At 46.6% G+C, this 25,636-nt stretch overlaps 3 protein-coding genes across 9 annotated transcripts in view; 2 read left to right on the forward strand and 1 right to left on the reverse strand.

The window, feature by feature from the left end:
- LOC127036073 (zinc finger protein 621-like) overlaps positions 1-9,539 on the forward strand; it is a 45,038-nt gene extending 35,499 nt beyond the window's left edge. Inside the window, exons 1-5 of one of the 4 annotated variants that reach the window (XM_050926581.1) lie at positions 715-973; positions 1,768-2,607; positions 3,302-3,428; positions 5,630-5,704; positions 7,611-9,539. In XM_050926581.1, coding sequence (XP_050782538.1) covers positions 2,527-2,607; positions 3,302-3,428; positions 5,630-5,704; positions 7,611-7,762 — 435 coding nt within the window. In that variant the 5' untranslated portion in view covers positions 715-973; positions 1,768-2,526 and the 3' untranslated portion in view covers positions 7,763-9,539. Of the gene's footprint in view, positions 1-706; positions 974-1,767; positions 2,608-3,301; positions 3,429-5,629; positions 5,705-7,610 lie in introns of those variants that run through there. The other 3 variants (XM_050926582.1, XR_007770002.1, XM_050926580.1) reach the window with 3 other exon arrangements.
- Positions 1-15,371, forward strand: part of LOC127036049 (zinc finger protein 383-like) — a 103,137-nt gene extending 87,766 nt beyond the window's left edge. The window contains exons 9-11 of the mRNA XM_050926506.1: positions 11,058-11,097; positions 11,462-11,900; positions 11,985-15,371. Of these exons, the coding sequence (XP_050782463.1) occupies positions 11,058-11,097; positions 11,462-11,900; positions 11,985-12,531 (1,026 nt within the window). The 3' untranslated portion in view covers positions 12,532-15,371. The remainder of the gene's footprint in view (positions 1-11,057; positions 11,098-11,461; positions 11,901-11,984) is intronic.
- LOC127036047 (zinc finger protein 436-like) overlaps positions 1-25,636 on the reverse strand; it is a 122,310-nt gene that overhangs the window by 54,064 nt on the left and 42,610 nt on the right. The gene's annotated exons all lie outside the window — the stretch shown is intronic.

A 25,636-nucleotide genomic window follows, 5' to 3' on the forward strand; every position in this document is an offset into this window, starting at 1 on the left:
AATGTTCTATAAACACCACCAAGATCTGAGGGGATTTTATATTGCTGTTAAATAACTAGAGGGAAAAGGGGGACTGTTGGACTGGATTTTATATTACTATCCAATACATATAAAGAAAGTGATGGCTCCTGCCACCCCCACCATTCACATGGGCAGCAGGGAGCCCTTTGAGGAGCTCTTTTAAGAAGGCAAAGGGGGGTGGAGGAGCTGGAAGGCCCCTGGATGAGGGAAGGGGGCAGCAGTGAGGGATGGGCGGGTGAATGGAAACTGGTGGCTGGGGACATCTGTGCTGGTAGTTAGGGGCAGTAACTGGCATTGGGAAACCGGAGTCCGGGCAGTCCCATGGGGGACACGTGCCCCTCCCTTCCCCGCCCTGGCAGGGAACGGGCATCTCAACCCACTGACTTTTCCAATTAACTCCCCCTCCCCCCCCCCGGGAATGTCCTGGCTGCCCAGAGATAATTCAACTCCCCCCCCCCCATCCCACCGACCGTCCCCCCGGCAACTCCGGCTTCTCCGCTCCCCGCCCGACACCCCCCACAGGGACCCCCCCGGCCCCAGGCTCCGCCTCCCATCCCAGCGGGGCCCGGGCGGATCCTGCTGCAGCTCCCGGGGCCGAGGCGGGGCCGAGGCTTCTCCCAGGTTCCCCGGGGCCGAGTCACTTTCCCGCCCCCCCCCGGGGTCTCTCACTCAGCAGCTCACACTGAAGCGGCAGCAGCAGCTTTATCCTCCCCCCCCACCGGGGCTCGCATGGAGCATGCGCAGTTTCAGCTGCTGAACCCCGCCCTTAGCTGGGCTGGAGAGGACGGATGCGCCCCCGGGGCAGGCTGGGAGATGTAGTTCCGGACTCTCCGTGGAGCGGAAGTGATGTCAGCTAGGGAGACGGAGACGGAGGGGGAATGCGCGGGGGTCGGTGCGATTTTGTCTGGCCCCTGCGGGGCCGTTGGAGCTGCTCCCGGGCGGAGAAGGGTTTGTGCCGTTGGAGCGCTGGGCATGCGCAGATCGCGGCGGGAGAGCCCTTCATTACCCCCACTCCCCCCACGGTGCCCGGCCCGGCTCCGCCCCCTCTGCGGGGGCGGAGCCAGGCGGTGACTCTGCCCCAGTGTCCGCGGGGGACTGGCCGCACTGGGGTCCCTGCGTGGGGCCGGCGGGGTGTTCCGGGGGGACCTGGGAAAGGGGCAGGGGAAAGTGTCGGTGCAGCCCGGACATGGGGGGAGGGGGAGAGCCGGTGAGCCCCGAGGACCCCCTCCCCTATCCACTTGTCAAACACTGACAGGGGAGATCACAGATTTTTCTTCCCTCCCCTCTTGAAAACTAGGGAACATTCGTGTCCCACCCCCCGCAAGTCCTTGTCCTGGATCTGGGGGGTGAGGGAGGTGGGAAGGGAGTCAGCACTGCCACACGATGGTCTCTTCCACAGCGTTCTGGACTCATTCTTTCTGAAATCCGGTGTCATTGAGACCGTTGTTACTCCAGAGTCACTGCATGGAAAGACAAGGAGTGACTCCAGATGGACAGTGGGTCAAATGAGATCAGCAATTCTCCCTGTGAGGAGGGGCTCCCATTAGCTGCTCTCCCCAGAGAGCTAAAGGAGGGAAGCTGCTCAGATGCTCTGTCCCTCTCTGCTTAGGATATTGGGGTTCAGCTTCCTGGGTCAGACGCTGCAGCCTCCATTGTGATCTGGGAGACCAGGCTTGGCAGCTGCTGCTCCCCCAGTGGGGTTCTGTGCTGGGAAGTGACTTTAATTAAAGCTTCTTTTCTGCCCAGCCAACGTGATGACTCTCTCCAGCTCGTACTAGCCCCTTGTGGGAGACCTGGGCCCTGTTAATACAAATTCTACCACAGACTCCAGGTAACTGAAAGACCTCAGGGAAAGTGCTGGGGTCTGGCAAGAAAGTGACTCTGCACAAACAGTCGTTCCTCATTTCTCCTCCCATTAGCAATTGCCAGGAGAAAATCCAGCCATGAGAGGGCAAAGCCCCCAGGAATGGGACGTTCCCAGCCAGAGGGGCCAGGGAGAGAGGACAGGGGAAGGAGAGACGGAAAGGGGCAGTGGGAGAAATGAGTTGGGGGAGAGATTTCCAGCTCTGTAGTCCACCAAGCGCATGTATTGCAGCATCGCTGGGGAGAATCACTTTCCAATGAACAGAAAAAGGCTCAGACAGAGGAAAAGCCAGTTCCTGACTCCATATTCCCCCTGTTGGGGTGTGACTGCTGTGGGGTCAGTGTCCGAGGGAATCCCCCAGAGTGACTCCTTTGGTTCTGCTCTTTTCTAGCCTTGTGTTCAGAGACTTTGTTATGGGATGAGGGGAAGGACAAGGGAGGTTAAAAATGTCTCTGTGGGCTTAGCCTGACAGGAGGGGCCAGGTCTACACTGTAATAAAGAGATCAAGTATGTTCCCAACACGGCAGAGTCTAGGATGTCTGTCTGGAGGGAGAGGGCCTGGGAGAATTGTGATGTGAAATTACCTAAAGCCTGTTCTGTAACCTCCACAACTGCCCTTCTCGCCCTGCCAGGGCTGCAGAATGGCTTCCATGTTTTTCTCCAGCTCATCCCATCCTCCCATGGGACAGAGGAGAGAAATGGCTGCAGTGCAGCCAGCTCAGGTAGGGATTATTTTTCTGAGGGGGAGTTGGTGGGTTCCTACAGGAGGGAGAGGGACAGCAAGTATACCGGAGATGGGAAGGTTTGCACAGTCTGGTTTGGAGGTTGGCGCGGGGCAGGAAATGCACAGGGTGGAGAAAGGGAGGGCAGGGGGTGACAAACCTGCTGGGAGTTGTTTAATAAGTGGTCTAGATTCTAGGAACAGACCCATGAGGTTTGGCGGTGGAAATGCTCTAGTTTGTGGAGCAGAAAATAAGCCAGCTACATGGTGCTGGGAAAACTGACCAGACTCATAGTGCTGGAGCCTGACCCAACTAACCAGTGGCTCCTGTGAAATATGAAGGGGATACCCACCAGTGAGGGTTAGGGGAGATTCCCCTCCCTTCATATCCAGCTCCTCACAATGAGGAGGCTGTTGGGCTTCCTAGCAGAGATCTCTGTCTGGTCCCTGTTAGGGCCTCCCTCTCCTCTATCAGTCTGTGGCTAGTAGGTATGTGATGGATCTGCTGGGAGAGATAAGGGCTCTCTCTCTGTCCCCTCACTCTGATGTTTCCTGGATGCTCTGAGCAGAGTTGAGGTGGGACTTTGTTGACTGCAGTCCACCCAGGGCTTCTCTTTGATGGGCTCCTCTCCCCACAAATAATGAGGCTGTGAATGGGGCAGCAGGTATTGAGTGTTGGACTCTTGCTCTTTCAGGGGCCCGTAACCTTTGAGGAGCTGGCTGTGTATTTCATCAGGGAAGAGTGGGCTCTGCTGGTCCCCACTCAGAGAGCCCTCTACTGGGATGTCATGCAGGAGAACTATGAGAATGTGACCTCACTGGGTAAGGGTTCCTGTCCCCTCGGTTCTTGGAAGGGGAAATGGAGAGATAAGGTTTACACCAGCCCCACAATGCCACCTCTGCTCTGCCCAGTTTCAGCATCACCCCAATATGCCAGTGACACACACACTACCAGAGACCTTCCCCTGCTGCAGAACATTTTGGGAACAGAGCACAGGAGCCGTATATCACAGTGTCAAATATCTTCTGTTTGCTCAAGTAAAACTGAGGGTTAAGTGCAGCATAATCAACAGAAGCTTCCTAGGGGTCACCAGATGAAATTAATAGGCAGCAGGTTTAAAGAAAATAAAAAGAAGTTGTTCTTCACGCAGTGCACAGTCAACTTGTGGAACTCCTTACCTGAGGAGGTTGTGAAGGCTAGGACAATAACAGCATTTAAAAGAGAACTGGATAAATTCATGGTGGTTAAGTTCATCAGTGGCTATTAGCCAGGATGAGTAAGGAATGGTGTCCCTAGCCTCTGTTTGTCAGAGGATGGAGATGGATGGCAGGAGAGAGATCACTTGATCATTGCCTGTTAGGTTCACTCCCTCTGGGGCACCTGGCATTGACCGCTGTTGGTAGACAGGATACTGGGCTAGATGGACCTTTGGATCTGACCCGTTATGGCCGTTCTTATGTTATGTATGTAAGTGTGCATTTGGTGCAAGGAGCTCCTGTCTCTCAGAGACTGTGTGGAGGCTTTGGAGGCCAGGGTGTTGGAACTGGAGGAGCTAAGGGAGGCAGAGAAGTATGTTGATGAGGCTTTCCGGGACACTATTGAATTGTCCCAACTCTGGTCAGACAGTCCACCGCACTGTTGAGGAGGATGATAGGCCCAGGGAATGAGAGCAGTCAACAGGAGCAGAGGGAAAGCTTCTCATAGTTGGGAGCCTCCTTCCAGATAGTGTTGGGGTAACCTCTTGCACTGAGGTTACCTCACCGGGGTAGGGAACTCCAGTCATTAAGAAAAGGCAGCTGTTAGTAATGGGAGATTCGATCACTAGAAAAAAGGATCTCTGGGTTTGTGATGACCGGGAGAACCATATGGGGACTTGCCTGCCTGGTACGTAGGTTGTGGATTTTTCAAGGCATCTAGATAGATTTGTGTGTAGTGCTAGGGAGGAGCCAGTGGTGATGGTATACTTAGATACCAATGACATAGGGAAGGGTAGGTGAGACGTCCTGGAGGCTAAATGTAATCTGCTAGGAAAGAGACTGAAATCCAGGACCTCTATGGTGGCATTCCCAGAAATGCTCCCAGTTCCATGTGCGGGGCCAGGCAGGCAGGCAGAGCTTCAGAGTCTCAATGCGTGGACGAGATGATGGTGTAGAGAGATGGGGTTTAGATTTATTAGGAACCGGGGAAACTTTGGGGAAGGGAGAGCCTATACAGGAAGGATGGGCTCCACCTAAACCAAAGTGGATCCAGACTGCTGGCACTTAACATTAAAAAGGTTGAAGAACAGTTTTTAATCTAAGCGATGGGGGAAAGCCAATGGCTGTAGAGGAGCCCATGGATCAGACAGAGACTTCTCTTAGAGGATTGTGTAATGATAGAGATTTTTCTAGTTTTAGTCAGGAAGAGGGGCTGGAAGAAGATGAAGTGGGGGCCAGATCAGACAAGAAGCATTCACACAAAAAAAAATCTGACATCAGAAAAGGGCAGACAAATAAACAGTGACAAGTTTTTAAAGTGCTTGTACACAAATGCTGGAAGTGTAAATAATAAGATAGGTGAATTAGAGTGCCTCGTGTTAAGAGGATTTTGACATAATAGGCATAATAGGTGGACTGAGGACAATCAATGGGACACAATCATTCCAGGGTACAAAATATATCGGAAGGACAGACCAGGTCATACTCGGGGGGTGGGGAGGGGAGTGGCACTGTATGTTACAGAAAATGTAAACTCAAATGATGTAAAAATCTTAAATGAAACCGCATGTTCCATAGAATCTCTCTGGATAGTAATTCCATGCTCTAATAAGAATATAACAATAGGGATCTATTATCGACCACCTGTCAAACACAGTGATACTGTGGATGAAATGCGAAAGGAGATTAGAGACGCTATCAAAATAAAGAACTCCATACTAGTGGGAGATTTCAATTATCCCCATATTGACTGGGCCCATGTCGGCTCAGGACAAAATGCAGAGGCAAAATTTCTTTATACTTTAAATGACTGTTTCTTGGAGCAGCTGGTACAAGAACCCGCAAGAGGAGAAGCAACTCTCCATTTAGTCCTGAGTGGAGCGCAGGATCTTGTCCAAGAGGTAACTATAACAGGACCGCTTGGAAATAGTGATCATAATCTAACAAAATTTAACATTCCTCTGGTGGGAAGAACAGCTCAGCACTGTGGCATTTAATTTCAGAAAGGAGAACTATGCAAACATGAGGGGGTTAGTTAAACAGAAATTAAAAGGTACAGTGACTAGAGTGAAATCCCTGCAAGCTGCATGGACACTTTTCAAAGACACAATATTAGAGGCCCAACTTAAATATATACCCCAAATTAAAAAACACAGCAAAAGAACTAAAAAGAGCCACTGTGGCTTGGCTTAACCATGTAAAAGAAGCAGTGAGAGATAAAAAGGCATCTTTTAAAAAGTAGAAGTCAAATCCTAGTGAGGTGTATATAGAAGGGAGCATAAGTACTGCCAGATTAAGTGTAAAAATGTAATTAGAAAAGCCAATAAGGAGTTTGAGGAACAGCTAGCCAAAAACTCAGAAGGTAATAACAAAATGTTTTTTAAGTACATCAAAAGCAGGAAGCTTGCTAAACAACCAGTGGGGCCCCTGGACAATTGAGATACAAAAGGAGCCCTTAGAGACAATGAAGTAATTGCGGAGAAACTAAATGCATTCTTTGCTTCAGTCTTCATGGCTGAGAATGTTAGGGAGATTCCCAAACCTTTTATGGGTGACCACTCTGTGAAAATTCCTCAGATTTAAGTGTCACTAGAGGAGGTTTTGGAACTAATTGATAAACTTAAGTGTAAGAAGTCACCGGAACCAGATGGTATTTACCCAAGAGTTCTGAAGGAACTCAAATGTGAAATTGAGGAACTATTAGCTATGGTTTGTAACCTGTCCTTTAAATCGGCTTCTGTACCCAATGACTGGAAGATAGCTAATATAACACCAATATTTCAAAAGGGCTCTAGAGGCGATCCTGGCAATTACAGACGGTAAGTCTAACGTCTGTGCCAGGCAAATTAGTTGAAAGAGTAGTAAAGAATAAAATTGTCAGGCACATAGAAGAACAAAAATTGTTGGGCAAAAGTCAACATGGTTTCTGTAAAGGAAAATCATGTCTTACTAGTCTATTAGAGTTCTTTGAAGGTATCAACAAACGTGAGCAAGGGGGATCCAGTGGACATAGTGTACTTAGATTTCCTGAAAGCCTTTGACAAGGTCTCTCACCAAAGGCTCTTAGATAAATTAAGTTATCATGGGATAAGAGGGAAGATCTTTTCATGGATTGAGAACTAGTTAAAAGACAGGGAACAAAGGGTAGGAATAAATGATAAATTTTCCGAATGAAGAGGAGTAACTAGTGGTGTTCCCCAAGGGTCAGTCCTAGGACCAATCCTATTCAACTTATTCATAAATGAGCTGGAGAAAGGGGTAAACAGTGAGGTGGCAAAGTTTGCAGATGATACTAAACTGCTCAAGATAGTTAAGACCAAAGCAGACTGTGAAGAACTTCAAAAAGATCTCTCAAAACTAAGTGATTGGGCAACAGAATGGCAAATGAAATTTCATGTGGATAAATGTAAAGTAATGCACGTTGGAAAAAATAACCCCAAGTATATATAAAATATGATGGGGGTAATTTAGCTACAACTAATCAGGAAAAAGATCTTTTTGTCATTGTGTATAGTGATCTGAAGACATCCAGCAGTGTGCAGCGGAAGTCAAAAAAGCAAAGAGGATATTAGGAATTATTTAAAAAGGGATAGACAATAATACAGAGAATATCATATTGCTCTTATATAAATCAATGGAAATGACTAATTTAGACCCCATCATTTTATATATATATTTGGGATTATGTTTTTCAATGGCTGCACTATGTGCTACCCTGACATCTAGTACTGCTGAGATCGTGCATTCAGTAATATCCCTGCCCTTCCTGTTCCCTTTCTCCACTGAGCCCCATGCTTATGTTTCCAGCTTCCCTGGGACTCTCTCTCTTTATCTCTGGATCTGTCTGTCAGCAGGAAGCAGAGCCAGGGAGACTTGCCCTCTGTCTGGAGACTTCGATTTCTGGGACGTGGATTTACTTTCTCTGTGTTTTAGGAGACTTTGAAATTGAGTGTCTGTGACATTAAGCACAGTACAATCTGGAGTCTTGAACAGCTATGTCCCCTCAGTTCCCCAGGCTGGGGTGCCTTTTACACTGCTTTACTGTGAGAGCAGCCACTCCTGGGCAGTTAACACGCACTCTCCAGCATATATCTCGCTCCCAGCTACACAGTATTGGCGCTGCTCGTCAGCAACTCCCGAATGACAGTACCCACCGGAGAACCCCAGAAAATTCTCTGCTTCCAGACATCCCCCAGAAATGTGCATCTTGTCCTGTCTAGCACACTACTGAACAATGAAAGCTCATATGAAATCTGTTATTTCATCAATGGAAAATGACATGCACCAGCCTTGTTATTCCAAATGGAGTTTCCAACACACTTTAATCCAACCACACTGGTTAGATAAAACAATAAACCAAGATTGTTCACTACTGGAAAAAAAAAAAAGATTTTCAGTGCCTACAAGTAATGAGGCATAAAAGTCAGACTTGTTTACAAAAGAAATGCAAGAGAAAATACAAACTAATGTTTAACATAACAAGCTAAAACGTATTTAAAACAAATGTTTCTCTCACCATGTGCTGAGACAGGCTGGCTTTCCTTTCGGCCAGGAATCCCTCTAACCTGCCACTGCTGCCCACATTCAGTTCTTCAGGAGTTGTCATGAGCAGAGGGAAAGGGGAGAGAGACTCATGCATTTTCCTCACCTCTTTTTATAATTCAGTCCTTTGTACTAGAAACAAATTTCGTTCTCAGCTGAGTCATGGTGACAGGCTGTCGTAGATATGAGCTTCAAGTGGTCCCTGTGATGGAATGTAAATGTCTTCTTCACACCTTCCCCCTCCTGGAGTATGGCTGTTTGACCAGCTGTTTGCCTTGCTTTCTCTGAGAACTTAGTGTTGCAACTTTTTCAGTGATATCATACCGTAAAATCTCATCACTTTGCATACAGTGTTGCTACACGTTTTAAGGATGCTATTCAGTAAATTCTGTCTTTTCAAATGTTACCTCACTAGTCATACAGTGATAAATACATGGGAGGAGTGGGATCTCCCTTTTATAAACACCCAGCCAGCCAGATTGCTGTAAAATCCATTTTGGTGTGACTTCTCTGCTTGCTTTACCTGTAAAGGGTTAACAAGCCCACAGGTAAAAGAAAAGGAGTGGGCATCTGACCAAAAGAGCCAATGGAAAAGCTAGAACTTTTTTAAATGGGACAGTAACTTCCCCTTTGTCTGTTGTTCTCTGGAGAAGGGAGGCGACACGGAGTAGCAATGCTGTGTATGGCTTGAAGCAGGTTTGAAAATTAATCTTCCATACCTAGAAGAAATGATTTGGACAGGGAATGTTTAGACAGACACAATCAGGTTTATATTTTTTAATTTGGCTTTTGGAGCTCCTCTGTGCTATCCCAGATGCTTTTGTTTGCTTCTAAGCTTTAAGCTGAGCCCCCAGGAAAGCTATTTTGGGTGCTTACAAAAATTGTTTCTTTTAAAATCTAGCAAAAGCCTAAGTTCGAGATGTATTGTTTTCCTTTTCAATTTTAATAAAATTTACCTCTTTTAAGAACAGGATTGGATTTCTGGTGTCCTAAGAGGTTTGTGCATGTTGTTTAATTAGCTGGTAGCCACAGCTCATCTCCTTTGTTTTCTTTCTCAGCTCTTTCCCGGAGGGGACATGAAAGGGCTTGAGGGTACCCCAGAGAGAAGAATTCTCAAGTGTTCCTTCCTGGGTCCAAGGGTTTGGGGTTTTTTTGAATTTGGGTGATGGCAGCATTTACCAAGCCAAGGTCAGAGAAAAGCTGTAACTTTGGGGGTTTAATACAAGCCTGGAGTTGCACAAATTAATTTTTAGAATCCGGGCGGGCCCCCACTTTCTGCACTCGGAGTGACAGAGTGGAGATTCAGCCCTGACATATACTATGAACAAAATTGATCCTAATTTTCTAGAAGAGTGAACATAAGGGCACAGACTTGCACAGTGTCGTCTGTGTGTTCGCAACATATCTGTGGGTATTTCAGTCTCTCAGAATCAAGGTGTTCAGCATCTTCAAACACCTGGGGAACCGGTCCTGGGAACTCACTGGTTTATTAAGTGACACTGTATGGAATTGAGAGACACTTTATATTATTATTATTTTATTATAAATACCAACATGATGAAATGGCAATGAATCGTGCTAGATACACCATGTAAGGTGTCAATGAAAATGTTATGATTTTCCAAGTTTGATAATCTTGTTTCTATCTTTATATTGTGAGTTATAGATATATAGGGTATATCTGTATTCCAGACTTGTGTAGTGTTTCTGAGTGACACCCCCAGACATATTGGCATCAGCGCTGCCCAACTTGTTTGATGGCCCATCCGGGGTCATCAGCTGTACAATGAACCCAAGGGGATACACCTATTGAGTCAGCAAGACATGCAGGGGTATGCCTGTGTACTGAGACCTCCAAGGCTTTTCCATGCCATGTGCTGTGAAGCTTGTGTTTGGGACACAGGAATAGAAGCTACTTGGCAAAAGAAATATAAAGGGCAGCTGCATCATCTCCATTTTGTCTTCAATCCCCCTTCCTACCTCTGGAGCAACTTCTCTACACACTGAACCCTGGAACAAAGGACTGAATGATGTGGATGTGTACCAGAGAGCCTTTCAAGCCGGAAACTCACCAATACTCTAAGAATCAGATATATATATTTCTGAATGTATCTGACTGTTTTCCCATTTTGACAACTTTCTTTTTCTTTCCTTCTTTTATAATAAACCTTTAGTTTAGATGGTAAGGATTGGCTGGCATCAAAGTATTCTGGGTCAGATCCAAACCTATACAGACCTGGTAATGTGGCTGACTCTGGGGTCAGAGGAACACTTTGTTTATGTGAGCAGAGTTTTTAAATCAGCTCTCGCTGTGCCGGACCTAGGTGCTGATTGGGAGTCGGAGAACTGGAATGCAGTAAAGGGGGCCGTGTGATGTCTTTTTTCAGTTTCTCGATAACCAGTATGGGGGATCAGAAGCACAGTTGGTGACTGATTGGTGAATTTAACTTCCATGTTAACCCCCAGTTCTGGGAGCATCTGCTCTCCCTTTTTCAACCTGCCCTGATCTTGGCATTTTCAGTGTGGACTGCCCCAGGCACACTGGGTCACACTAAGCACTGAAGTTAAATTAATAGTGTTTTTTATGACACAGTCATATGAAATCAACTGAACTCCTTTGTTTTCTTTCATCTGAGCAGGGTTTCCAGTTTCCAAACCTCATATAATCTCCCAGGTGGAACAAGGGGAAGAGCCATGGGTCCCAGACTCCAGGGTTCAGAGGAAAGAGAGATCCTGAGAGTTCCCTGCACAGGTGAGGAAAGATTAAACCAACTCAGAATCTGTAAGTGCCAGAAGAAAACATCTGGTATGCCCTACAATGCCCTTGGAAGGTTTCTCAGTTCATTATTGTCACTAGCAGGGGTTGTATCCTCAGGGTAAATATAGCTCATAGCTTCCTGTAGACTCTAGCAGACACCAGGCAGTAACTTCCTCCCTTCCCACTGTGAATTTGGATGGGATGTGAGGGCGGAATTGATCCCCTCTTCCTCTCTCCTGTTTAGGGGAAGAGTTTGGAGGAGTTCAGTTCTTGTTTTTATTTAACCTCTCTCAAGCACTTGTTTTGGTTTGGCCTTCCACTCTCTATCCCTGTCTGAGGTTTCTGTCTCTTATCCTAGCAGGTGATGCAATGGTATGTGAGAAAGAGGAGCAGAATTCTCAGCAGGAAAATGTTGAGCAAGTGGCTAAACAAAGAGAATTATTGCAAAGATCGAAAAGGAATGTGTCCAGGAGTCATGAGCAGGGAAAATGCTGTGAGATTCAGCACAGACCAGAAAGAGAGCAAGGAAACCATCCAGGGGAGAAAATGGGTACATTTATTTCCTGTCGGGGAACTCAGAAGAGCATCAAGGAAACCACAACACAGCAGGAAATCCTCATGGGAAAGAGGAAAAATACATGCACTAAGTGTGGGAAAAGCTTCACTAGCAGCTCAGACCTTTCTGTTCATCAGAGAATCCATACAGAGGAGAGGCCCTATGAATGCCCTGAGTGTGGGAGAAGTTTCACTAGCAGCTCAGGCCTTTCTCAACATCAGAGAATCCACACAGGGGAGAGGCCCTTTGATTGCAATGAGTGTGGGAAAAGTTTCACTTACAGATCGGTCCTTTCTCAACATCAGAGAATCCACACAGGGGAGAGGCCCTATGAATGTCATGTGTGTGGGAAAAGCTTCACTAGCAGCTCAGGCCTTTCCCAACATCAGACAGTCCATGCAGGGGAGAGGCCCTTTGATTGCAGTGATTGTGGGAAAGCCTTTACTTACAAATCAATCCTTTCTGTTCATCAGAGAATCCACACAGGGAAGAGGCCCTATGAATGCCATGAGTGTGGGAAAAGCTTTATTACCAGCTCAGCCCTTTCTGTTCATCAGAGAATCCACACAGGGGAGAGGCCCTTTGAATGCAGTGAGTGTGGGAAAAGCTTCAATCGCAGCTCAGCCCTTTCTAAACATCAGAGAATCCACTCAAGGGAGAGTGCTACGAATGTCGTGAGTGTGGGAAAAGCTTCACTCACAGCTCAAACTTTCTTACCCATCTCAGAATCCACACAGAGGAGAGGCCCTATAAATGCAGTGATTGTGGGAACAACTTCATTCACCGCCAGCAGCTTATTAGCCATCAGAGAATCCACAGGTATGAGACCCAATGGAAGCAGTGAGTGTGGGAAAACCTTGTCTTGCCACTGAGCCCATGTGAGCCCTCAGAGAATCTGCAAGGGGGATCAACACCATAAAACCCTCTAGGGCTATCAATACTTTAATACTTTCCTGATTCCCACATAGTAATGTTGCAGGGGGGGCAACAGTTGGGGTTCGTTTGCCCGGTGTGCGTATCCCCAATGACCACACCAGAGTGGAGAAGCAAGTCTCTTAATGTGAGTTCAAATAAGGTGCTGGGAGATATACAATCTCAAATCCTGCACAAATTACTATCCTCATCCTTACGGTATATACCCCACTTGTTCACAGAGATGTTCACAGGTGCTACAATCGATCATTTACAATTCATTAACCATCAGATTCTTTAATTAGCTCCATCCTCCTCCCACAATACAGAACCCCCTTTGATTAATCACATCTTATACCGTAAACAAAGGAACAAAAGAAAAATAATAAATGATTACATGTACTCATGCTAACTTTAAAGGAACAAATTGTTTAGCTCGAAAGGCAATCGTAGGCCTGAGAATGTAAGCTTTTGACCCCATGCCATATTGCCAGTTACCTCGAGCCCTGCACCCCCCAACAGTAACTTTTAAAAGCTGTTTGAAGCACCGATATACCTCAGCTTGTCCGGATGAGTGAGTGGCCCATTTCTGCATATTGAAGTTTGACCTATTTGAGGTGGACTCATTTGTCCTTGCTATCAACTCCATTCTCCCATGAGTAATTCTAGTGTGCCCTTCCTATCAGGAACCAGGGAGCATCACATTTATACCATCCCCTATTGCAAAGTTATTGTTAGAGTCACCAGTGATACAGATTGTATCATTGCCAATTGTTGTCATGTTGTGCTGAAGGGCAGTTATAATGGGAACTTTTCATATTAGATTAAATGAAGAGAAGCAGGGGCAGGAAAAAAGTGTCATTTCAGCCTCTGTGGTACTGGAAGGAGATGTAAAAAGCGACAGAGTCCTGTGGCACCTTACAGACTAAAATACATATTGGAGCATAAGCAATATACAAAAACCTGTAGAAGAACACTTCAATCTCCCTGGACACACAATAGCAGACTTAAAAGTAGCCATCCTGCAGCAAAAATACTTCAGGGCCAGACTTCAATGAGAAACTGCTGAGCTTCAGTTCATTTGTAAATTTGACACCATCAGCTCAGGATTAAATAAAGACTGTGAATGGCTAGCCAACTAAAAAACAGTTTCTCCTCCCTTGGTGTTCACACCTCAACTGCTAGAAGAGAGTCCCATCCTCCCTGATTTAACTAACCTTGTTCTCTAGCCTGATTCTTGCTTACATATTTATACCTGCCTCTGGAAATTTCCACTATATGCATCTGACGAAGTGGGGATTCACCCATGAAAGCTTATGCACCAATATGTCTGTTAGTCTACAAGGTGCCACAGGACTCTTTGTCACGTTTTACAGATCCAGACTAACACAGCTACCCCTCTGATACTTGGAAGGAGATGGGGTGACTCAGAGATTCCCTCCTTCCCCATCATGGCAGAACTGTTACCTTTTGTCTGACCCAGGCAGAGTTTATCGTCATCACATTTTACCCCTCCACTTCTCAAAGTGTCATTTGATGAAGTGTTCTCAGTTGTCTGTGCTTTGACTTATTTAATCCTATACCGGAGTTGCTATGACTGGAGATGAAAGTATCAAAGACCAAGAAGGAGAATTCAAATAGATCCTAAATGCAGTGTGATCATTTCAAATTTAAATCCCAGGATTCTTCGATTGGTCATGCTAATTCTGGCAAGGTGGCTGCTTTTTCCCCCATTATAGGAATGCTAGGATACTAAACATGTTGTAAATAACATAACTGACTATTGAGACAGTGCTCAATGAAATATGTTTGAATGGGTCAGAGGAGAATGTGATTGGAGAAACTCTTGTCCTGATTCTAAATAATTAGATGTAACCTGCTCTGGAATTTCAATTTACACTTTCATTGTCATGTATTCTATCTGTCTGTGTGATCTGGGTTTCTATCTTTCTTGATGGCTGTGTGGTCACACAATTAGATATTAATTCAGCTCAGATAATTGGAGAATTTAAGACAAATGACCATTTGCTAAAGTCGTCATTTCTCACTTCAGCTTTGCTTTTTTCCCCATCCTTCCATGATGATATGGAGAAAGTTCAAGTGCAGTTCTGTCAATAGGAGAGAACTCTCCAATTTACTGGCCATGCTAACAAAGACACAGCGGTGAGTTAAAATCTCCACTTGGAAATGGTGAACAACAGCAGACCCCCGACTAACTGAAGGAAGTGCATATGACCACAGTGTAGTTCAATTCTTTAAATCAATATTGTCTCAGATGGCTATGTTGGCAGACGAAGGCATCCTGCTGATGTAGCGCTATCTACACTGGGGATTAGAGATGTGTAACTATGTTGCTCACCTGTGTTGATTTTTCACACCCCTGAGCAATAATTATACCAATAAATGTCTTCAGTGTAGACCAGACAGTTCTCTCTTGTGTTTTCTGCATTTGTATCAATTCTCGCCTACTACCTACTACTTTGAAAGATTTAAAGTGTGACAAGAGAGGTATTTTTCCTCATGATGCAAACATTCCCACATAGGAGACCCCTTCCACCAACACGCATGGCAGAAGAACCAGAGAGATATGAACTCACAGAAGTGTTGGGACAAACCACAACTTGAGCCAAGGTTCAGTTGTTGGCAATGGGCATTAAAAGAAAACTAACGTATCTGATCAGAATTTGTGATCTTTGAATATATTAGTGTTACTAGTGAAAATGAAATTATAGGTGATGTTATTGGTTAAAGAGTAAGAGACTAATTTTTTGATAATCTGAATTATTTTGGAAAACTGAAAGCTGTCTTGTTTTCTTTTTTTAGTTGTACAAGAAAAGATGGTTAATCTTCAAAAGTTAATTTTGATTTAATTTACCCTCTGTAGTGTAAGGAGTTCTGGTAGAAAACCTCACTCCAAAGGTTGGAGTGGGAGAATAGGTGTTAGAAAGAGTGTATAAGAGAATATTGGGACTCTGTAGATTTTATTGTTTTGTATTTCAAATAGAGCATACTTTGCTTAGCTTCAAAGCCAATTTCTATTAAAAGGAAAACCACTCGAGGAGACAAGTTGTAGAAGTTTTTACCCACTTACACTGTAAGCATCATTGACTTCCTCACTTCTCTAATTTGCAAAGAAAAGGCCTGACATCTGTCATAGGATGTGTCCAGCAGTTAGGAAAGCTGCAGTTGGCAACCATCAATACCAAGGAAAAGGCTGAAGTCCATTGCCTTTCATATCTAAAAGCCATCTAGAGGCTGTTCTGCACTGAAAAGCCATGTTGACATGGCCACATCTCTCAGGAGCGTGAAAAATCCACTCCACTGAGAGAAGTAGTTAATGTGACCTAAGCCCCAGTGTAGACAGGGTTATGTTGTCAGAAGAATATTTCCAGTGTTTGAAGGGTAGACATAGCCTTAGACAGATTGATCCCCTCTGGGAAACGAATCATGACATCAATTCCAATTTTGACCCATCTCCCTATATGTGAGAAAGCTGCTAGTATGGGGGGCTGAGCCAGCTGTCCGATAACCTGGTTCAGCTGAGGGAAAAGCTCTTAATACCCATTAGTCCAAAGACTGAGAGAAATGTTGAGTTCCAACCATTGTCATTTCAGTATTTTATTGTTCCTTTCTCTTTTTTTTTGTGTTGGCCTTTCTGTTCTATCAGAGTGTGACTGTATAGCTCAGTGCATGTGTGATAAATGCTCTTTGGTGCCCTTTGGCAGAGAGGTCAAAGTAATTCACAAAAAACTCCTGCCTCAGACCTGACAAACTCACACCTAATACACTGATTTTTATGATATTCATCCAGGAAGCATAGCAGTGAGATCTCTACTGAAAGCTTGTAAATTATTGTTACTCCTGGTCACTGCAAGAGGTGTGTCTGAGTCCTATTGAAGGAGTCATGTAAGTATATGGAAAATTATGCCCATATGGTATTGTCATGAAAGTGAGTCACCCCAATCAAAGGTCTTGTTGGGAATGGCCCATTCAAGTGGGAGGGAATTGTCACCCGTCCCTTGCTAGCCAGTTTTGTGATGTGTTGCTGCATTGTCAACCTTTGCACCAGCCCAGAAAAGCCAATGGAAAACTATCAAAGACAAATTATAGACATTGAAACCCTGTGGAAGTGTAAACGACAATAGGACCATTTCCTCATTGTCATTTCTGTGAATATAGACAAAATACTGATTCATTTTATAACAGGGTGGAGAGAAACACTCTGGGTCCATTCACCAAGGAGATCACTAATGACCAGTGGTGCTCCTAGGAACTAGCAATCACTGCAATAGACTGTTACCTCTGACTTCAATCTACTTAGGTAGGAAAGGTAACTATTAAGAAGTGTTGGTTGCATTTTGTGATTTTGTTTTGTTGGTAACAGTTGGTTTCCATCATTCACGTTTGTTTGTTTAAATCTCTGTCCCTTGTTAAATAAATTTCCCTTTGTTCAATAACTGTGCTCAAGTGCTATGTGTGATCCAGTAGCAGTGGGCTACAGTAAAACTGGTAACCTGGGATGTACCATTGCTTTGGGCAGAGAGGATCTGGGATTTTTCTGAGCCTTGGTCTACTCTAGGGGCAGGAATCAATCTAAGTTATGCAACTTCAGCTACATGAATAACGTAGCTGAAGTCGATGTACTTAGATCGACTTACCGTGGTGTCTTCATCGCGGTGAGTCGACTGCTGCAGCTCCCCAGTAGACTCTGCCTGCGCCTCTCACCAAGCTGGAGTACAGTGGTTGACAGAAGAGTACTCGAGGATTGATATACTGCATCTACACTAGACGTGATATATCGACCCCCCCACTGGATCAATCGCTACCCGCCGATTCGGCAGATAGTATAGACATACCCCAAGTATCTGGTGATTGGAGGTGGATCCCAGAGGGGACACATTAAAGGAACTCGGGGGTTAAGGTTCCTTTATTGTCAACTGTCAAGGTTGCTGTAGCTCAGAGGAGGGTGCTTGGCTGTCTGACAGGCTGGTGAGTTTGGTCACTAACATCCAGCTGCCAAATGCAAAAGTCCCTCTTCCTCGTGGCAGGTGGCCACAAGCAGACTCACGGCCCACAGCACCCTGGGAAGGGTCACAATGTCCATCTGTGTTGATCCACACAGGGAAAGCTCCCTATAATATAAAACTCTGCCCTATGAAATCATGGAACATGTGCTCTTCGCTCTGTGAAAGCACACAAAGAATCCAAGCGCTGGAGTGTAGGGTTTGGGTTCAGAGGGACCTAGACAAATTGGAGGATTGGGCCAAAAGAAATCTGATGAGGTTCAACAAGGACAAGTGCATATTCCTACACTTAGGATAGAAGAGTCCCATACACTGCTACAGGCTGGGGACAGACTGGTAAGTGGCAGTTCTGCAGAAAAGGATCTGGGGATTACCGTGGACAAGAAGCTGGATGTGAGTCAATAATGTGCCCTTGTTGCCAGGAAGGTTAACAGCATGTTGGGCAGCATTAGTAGGAATGTTGGCAGCAGATCGAGGGAAGTGATTATTCCCTTCTATTTGGCACTGATGTGGCCACATCTGGAGTACTGCATCCAGTTTTGGGCCCCCTGTTACAGAAGGATGTGGACAAATTGGAGAGTGTTCAGCGGAGGGCAACAAAAATTATTAGGAGACCTAGGCATATGATTTATGAAGAGAAGGTCAGGGAACTGGAGTTATTTAGTCTGCAGAAGAAAAGAATGAGGGGGGATTTGATAGCAGCCTTCAACTACCCGAAGGAGAGTTCCAAAGAGGATGGAGCTCAGCTGTTCTCAGTAGTGGCAGATGACAGAACAAAGAGCAATGATCTCAAGTTGCAGTGGGGGCGGTCTAGGTTGGATATTAGGAAAAACTTTTTCACGAGGAGGGTGGTGAAGCACTGGAATGGGTTCCCTAGGGAGGTGGTACAATCGCCATCCTTAGAGGTTTGTAAGGCCAGGCTTGACAGAGGGGGCTGCATTCCTGTGCCAAACAGTCACTAGAAGGAGGCAGACAAAAGCCTTTAAGATGAGGTGTCCATCACTGTCAAAATATCCTCTCCCTCCTTCAGCTCACTGGCAGCCTGAATTTCTTCCTTATCCTACCAGAGTCTTGTCTGGACTCAGCACATTCCAGCCCCTCTGTATGTAGTGGGCAAAAACCACACACCTTGTCTTTAAAACAAGCTGTCCCTTTCCTTCTTAGGGAAGTTTTTTCTATGATTGAAGTTGAGCTTCAGTTCCCCTCTCCTAGGGGCAGGTTGGGTGTGGGGCCAGCTCCCAATGAGATCTGTTTTCACCTTTGCCCCCTAACTCTGCTCCCAGCTGTCCGGCAGCTTCCAGCCCATCCACTCTGCTTACTAGCTCCATGGTCATGTGTAATCCCCTTTGCCAATACACGTAGCCTGCAGGAAAGCTGCTCCTGCCAGCTGTCTTGGTGGTATAGTGGTGAGCATAGCTGCCTTCCAAACAGTTGACCTGGCTTCAATTCCCAGCCAATGCAATAATGGCTTTTCTCTTTTGTTAGTTCCTTGTCTAGAAGTGGTTTAATTTCAGTCACATTGTGTTACAATCACATTATCAATAAAATGAAACAATAAATGTGTCAAAGCCCAGCAGATCACATAGGAAGGAGGAATACAAGGGGCTGGAATGTGTCATCTGAGAAGACAGAACACTTGGAAACCTTCATCTCCCCTGACCTTCCGTGTTATGATTCCAGCTGTGTGCGATGTTTGTATCATGTTCCTGCATGATGGGGAAATAAAGTTTTGAGTCAGTTTTTGCTCCTACAGATTCCTTTACTGTTACAATTATATTGATATGAACAAAAGGGAAGCAAAAAAACAACAAAAACTCCCCACCCAAATTGCACTACAGTTAGGGAAAGAGAAGATCGGAGTTATGGCAAACATTTCATAATAAAAATGAATACTAAAATGGGAGCCGGGGGAGAGAGATCAGGTATGTGGAGACCCCGTTGATATTTGAAACCTACAACTCCTCACCTTTCTGAACACCTGTGATGAGCAAGATCGAGTTGGGACATCTTCAATCATTTATTGTCTCTCTGTGTTCTCTGTCTCTTTCTTCTCCCCCCATTATTCTTCTCCAATGTCTCTGCCTTTTTCCTCTTACTCCCTCTCCCCCTGCCCGTTCCCAGGAACTCACAATCTACAGCATTTAGGAAAAGTCAGTTTCATAGATTCATAGACTCTAGGACTGGAAGGGACCTCGAGAGGTCATCGAGTCCAGTCCCCTACCCTCATGGCAGGACCAAATACTGTCTAGACCATCCCTGATAGATAGTTAAATATTTTACTGGCTGCAGCCACAAAGCGAGAAAACTTACACTTCTGGTTCAAAGTCAGTGCACACACATAAGAATCAAAGGGCTTTTAATTGCTTAGGTTCTGCCACCATATGCTGCTTCCATTTCATTTCAATCTTATCCCAAGATTTCTCATTGTGCACAGCAACATTAGACCCTTGGGAGAGAGTGGAGCAGAGGCTGCATTAATTTAACCTACAAAACCCAAAGAAATAGAAATGTAGATTAGATTAGAATAGAAATGTACTCTCCAGGTTCCTCCAGCCCAGGGGTTGGCAACCTTTCAGAAGTGGTGTGCCAAGTCTTCATTTATTCACTCTAATGTAAGGTTTTGTGTGCCGGTAATACATTTTAATGTTTTTTGGAAGGTCTCTCTCTACAAGTCTGTATATTATATAACTAAAGTAGTGTATTGTAAAATAAACAAGGTTTTCAAAATGTTTAAGAAGCTTCATTTAAAATTAAATTAAAATGTAGATTTTACACCGCTGGCCCGCTCAGACCGCTGCTGGTCTGGGGTTCTGTTCATCTAGGCTGGCAGTGGGCTGAGGGGCCTGCGGCCAGGACCCCAGCTAGGAAGGGTCTGTCAGCCAGAACCCCACACCGGCAGCGGGCTGTGCGGGGCTGGCAGCCAGGACCCCAGACTCAGCCCACTGCCGCTCAGGGGTTCCATCCGCTGGCTCCTGCCAGCCAGGATCCCGGCTGCCGGACCCGCTCAGCCTGCTGCCGGTCTGGGGTCCTGGCCCTGCCTACATACAGTGGGTACCTACCTTCTCCCTGGTTCTGGCCCATTCTCTTCCTCTCTCTGCACTGAGCTGAGGGTGGGAGTGGACCGAGAACAGGGCTGGGGATGAAGGGTCTGGCCAGGAGTTAGAATGAGGGGGGGGCTCAGGGTTGGGGCAGGAGGTTTGGGTGTGGACGCACTTACCTGGTCATCTCCCATTTGGCGTGAGGGGTGCAGGTGGGAACGTATGTTAAGGGTGCAGGAGCTCCCATTTGGTGCTCAGGGTGGGGATGGGGATGTGCGGGGTTCATGGGATGTGGGGAGGCTGGGGATATGGGGGGTGCCAGAGTCAGGGCTGAGGGCATGGGGGAGTAGAGTGGTGAAGGAGTCAACAGAGAGCTGGGTGGTACAGGGCTCAGGGCAGGGGCCTGAGAGGTGTGGGGGGGGGTCAGGGCTCTGGGCAGAGGGCTGAGTGACTGCCTCCCCCAGAACCCACATCCTCCCTCTTCTTGTCCCAACTACCCCTTCCTGGGACCCCACTCCCTATCTAAGCCTCCCTGCCCCATGTCCCCTGACTGCTCCCCTAGGACCCTACCCCCTACCTGTCCCCTGACTGCCCCAACCCTTATCCACACCCCTACACCCAGACAGAACTCCCGGACTCCCATGCCTATCTAACCGCTCCCCACCCCCTGACAGGACCCCCAGAACTCTGGACCCATACACCCCCCCCCGCTCTCTGCCTGCCACAACCACTCTCTACACCCCTACCTCCTGACAGCCCCCCCAAACTCCCGACTCATCCAACCACTCCCAGCTCCTTGTTCCCTGACCCCCCACCAGAGACCCCTAACTGTGCCTCCAGGACCCTCCTTGCTCCCTGTTCCCTGACTGCCTTGTCTCCTATCCACCCCCTAACAGACCCTGGACTCCCATGCCTCATCCACTCCTCCCGCTCCCTGACTGCCCCCTCCAGAGACCCCCACCCCAACCACCCTCTCCAGGATCCCACACCCCCATCCAACCCACCCTGCTCCCTGTCCTCTGATTGCCCTCCCCGCTTACCCCCACCCCCCCGAACCCCAGACCCCTTACCGCTCATTCGGAGCCCTGCTGCCACGCATGCATCCCCGCCCCTCAAAGTGCTGCGCGCAAGGTGGCAGGGTGCCGGATGAGCGGGGAGTGTCTTTCACTCCTCGCAGAGCCAAATGCTGCCCCACAGGAGTGCAGAGCCCTGGCCCCCAGAGCGCAGCACACGTGGCGGCAGGGCTCTCGAGGAAGGCAGGGGAAGGGCCAGCAGGTTGCCACGCCAGCAGGATTTTTAATGAAACACCGGAGTCCCGGCAGGCCCCAGCGTGCCATTAAAAATTGGCTCACATGCCACCTTTGGCACGTGTGCCATAGGATGCCAACCCCTGCTCCAGCCCAACCTTCTGCTGATGCACCTCAATGCACGGCTATGAAGGGTTTGAAGCTTTCATTGCTTAAGTTCCAGGACACGGAGGGATTTCAGCTCCCCTTTGTTTAGAGGAAACCTTCACCCGACTAACAACCAGGTTCTTGTCCATGGGATCACTGTAGGGGTCTGGGTCCCTGTTTGTTTATTCTCGCTATCTAGGAGAAGCCAGGGCGCCTCCTCAGAAATCCATGGCACACCCACATCTTGAATACTGCATGCAGATGTAGTCACCCCACCTAATAAAAGATATATTGTAATTGGAAAAGGTTCAGAAAAGGGCAACAAAAATGATTAGGGGTATGGAGCAGCTTTCATATGAAGAGTGATTAATACAATAGACTTTTCAGCTTGGAAAAGAGATGATAGAGGTCTATAAAACAATGATTGCGTTGGAGGAAAGTAAATAAGGAAGTGTTATTTACTCCTCTAGATACAAGAACTAGGGGTCACCAAATGAAATGAAGAGGCAGCAGGTTTAAACTAAACAAAAGAAAATATTTCTTCACATAACACATAGTGGAACCCTGGGGCATCTAGGATCGGCCACTGTAAGAAGACAGGATACTAGGCTGGATGGACCTTTGATCTGACCCAGTGTGGCCATTCTTATGTTGTGTACTTATGAACTGGGGTATATGAGCAGCCAGGGCCCTCTGTGGAGTTGCCCTTCTCCTTCTATGCTCTCATGTTTCATTTACTCCAGCCTTTTTTTCTATTCATCATCAGCATCATTGTAAACAAGCTGCCCTCACCTCCTGTCCCCTCCAAGAACCAGTGTCCCCTGTCTTGTGTAAATCACTGACCTCTCTCAGCACTGACTGCTCCTCCATGTCCTTGTCCCTCCCTCTGTGCTGATGGGACCCTTCTCTCCAGTCCTTCCTCATCCAGCAGCTCAGTGGATGGGAATCTTAGAGTCACCATGGTGCTTTAGGAGCAGAAACCCCCACAGAGCTTACATGCGATTGGCACTTTGACCTCACTGCTCAGGACTGAAACTTGTGCAGGGAGACTGGCTGGGCAAGAGCAAAGCAGCAGGGCTGAAAGACAAATGTGGGGTATGAACCCAGGGCCTTATACATGCAGAGCAGGCACTGTACCACTGAGCCACATCCCCAAACAGACCTTCTTTGCTGACTGTTACACTCAGAGCTGCCTCTTTCCAACGCATCCAGTGGCTTATAAGCTTGTTGCTGGTTCTTAGGGGTCACTTTGCAGCAGGGCCAGATTTGATGTGTGGGGCAGAGAGAGTGTGTGCGCCCTGGACTCAAGTTTAGCTCAAAAAAAAAAAAAAAAAAGGCAAGGGAAAAACTGCTGGCTGGGAGCTAAATATGCAGGACAATGGGTTGGGATTTTTCTATGCTCAGATTTGTTATGTAACTGGCAGTCTCCCAAATGATGGTCTGTTCCTTCCCTCAAAATGCCGGCTAAGCCTCTCCTTTTGAATTTAAAGCTCCATGAAAGGAAAAAAAATAACTAGGAAGAAACCATAAAAGCTATGGATGTAGTTGAGAAAGGACTTGGAGTGATAAAAGACCAAGGGAGAGAAAGCAGCACTGTTTCTGAACCAGGGACTTTTTGCGTGTAAGGCAAATGTGATAACCACTATACTACAGAAACTAGCTCCTGTCAAACCTGGAGCCCTTTTCTAAGGTTTTCTCAGTAGCTGCTACACCAGCTGATTTCCCTTTGAAGAACAGGGAAACAAAGGGCATCAAGAACTAATGTTTTTTGGATGAGCAAAGAAACGGGAGTAGCATTGTCCCCCTCAGGTAGGCCCTGTTCAATTCCAGGTCAGAAAACAAATCTCTTCTGCAAGAATATCTAAAACATATTGTATTTCACTTCACTTCAGAAGTACAGTTGTTTGGCAATTAAATGATGACTCTAAAGTTTCATAAAAGCAAAGAACGCTAAACACAATAGTGTGGGAAATATGGATGTATCTGAGAAAATGGCTTGGAATGAAGGAAGACAAAAATTGATCGGTCGAAAGAACAGGCCTTGTTTCCCCCTGGTTTGGAACTTCTCTCACAACTACTAGAAGAGAAAAGCTAAGCAAATGGTGTTCTATTGTTCCAAAGGAGATTGAAGTGAGGCCATTTTCTCCAGATATAATTAAATGGTAATGTCAGGAGTGGGATTTGAAACCACGTCTCTGTGCAGAGACCAGAATACCCAAGAGATAGGAAAAAAGAGTCGTAAAATTAGCACTTTAGACCAGTCCACCAGCCTAAAGCGGCAAAGAACATGACTTATCAACCTTAGTTTTCATTAATATTTGATTAATTCTTTAGGAAGATCGAGATGGCACATCTCTTTCAACTTCTAGAGATCTTCCACAGCACAGCTGATTTTTAGACACACTCATCCGGACCTAAAGTTACACATTTCCTGGAGATCCATGAGTTCTGCTATGTTGGAATCTCCCTGCTCGCTTTTTAAGTGAACAAAAGATGGGTGCTGGCATTCTGAGACAGTAATGGTGAACCTCAAAATCCTGCTCCGTGGGCCAGACAGTTAAGCAACCAGCATCCACAACCTCTACCATGATAGCATCCTGTCTGGCAACAACTCACTTACCAACAGCTGCATGTGTGAAATCCTCATTTCTTTGTTGTTCTATCACTGTAGTCCCCACTTTCCTATTGCTTGTCTGTGTAATCTCTGTCTGGTTGTGTGATTGTTTCTGTCTGCTGTATAATTAATATGTTGGTGGTAAACCAATTAAGGCAGTGGGGTATAATTGGTTAGATAATCATGTTACAGTATGTTAGGATGGGTTAGTTACGTTTCAATAAAATGATTGGCTAAGGAATAGCTAAGCAGAACTCCAGTTTTACTATATAGATTGCAGTCAATCAGGAAGTAAAGTGGGGAATGGGAATGGGGGTGGGGGAACTGGAATTATGTTTTGCTAAGGGGGGAATAGGAACAAGGACACAGGCAAGGCTCTGTGGTGTCAGTGCTGGGAAGGGGGATCTGAGGAAGGAAACTGGAATCATTGCTTGCTGGAAGTTTACCCCAATAAACATTGAATTGTTTGCACCTTTGAACTTCGGGTATTGCTGCTCTCTGGTCACGTGAGAAGGACCAGGGAATGGGAGGGTGATGGAATAAACCCTCTGTCACGGAGTCACCGGCGATGCTCTGGAACTGCTCCCCTCCAAGCCAGTCAGGACTTTGAGGAGCCTCCTCTCCCTTGGAGCAAACTGTTCAGGGCAAGAAGCTCACACGTCTTCACCTCCTGGGTCTCTCCTTGGAGCATTCAACACCCTCTGCCCCTCCATGCGCTTCCCACAGCAAGCCTGCCCCAGCGGGGTCCTGGGGAAGCCCTAGGGTCCTGCACCCCCACTTTGCAGTCAGACATGACTCTCAGCAAGCCAGTAAAACAGAGGTTTATTCGATGACAGAAACAAGGTCTAAAACAGAGCTTGTATGTACCGCGAACTGGACCCCTCGGCCGGGTCCATTCTAGGGGGCAGTGAGCCAGACCCCCCGCGTCTGCACTTCACTCCTCGTCCCCAGCCAGCTGCAGACTAACCACCCCCTCCAGCCCCTCCTCTCTGCTC

This window comes from Gopherus flavomarginatus, chromosome 17, assembly GCF_025201925.1.
Source record: "Gopherus flavomarginatus isolate rGopFla2 chromosome 17, rGopFla2.mat.asm, whole genome shotgun sequence".
NCBI classification, from domain to species: domain Eukaryota; kingdom Metazoa; phylum Chordata; order Testudines; family Testudinidae; genus Gopherus; species Gopherus flavomarginatus.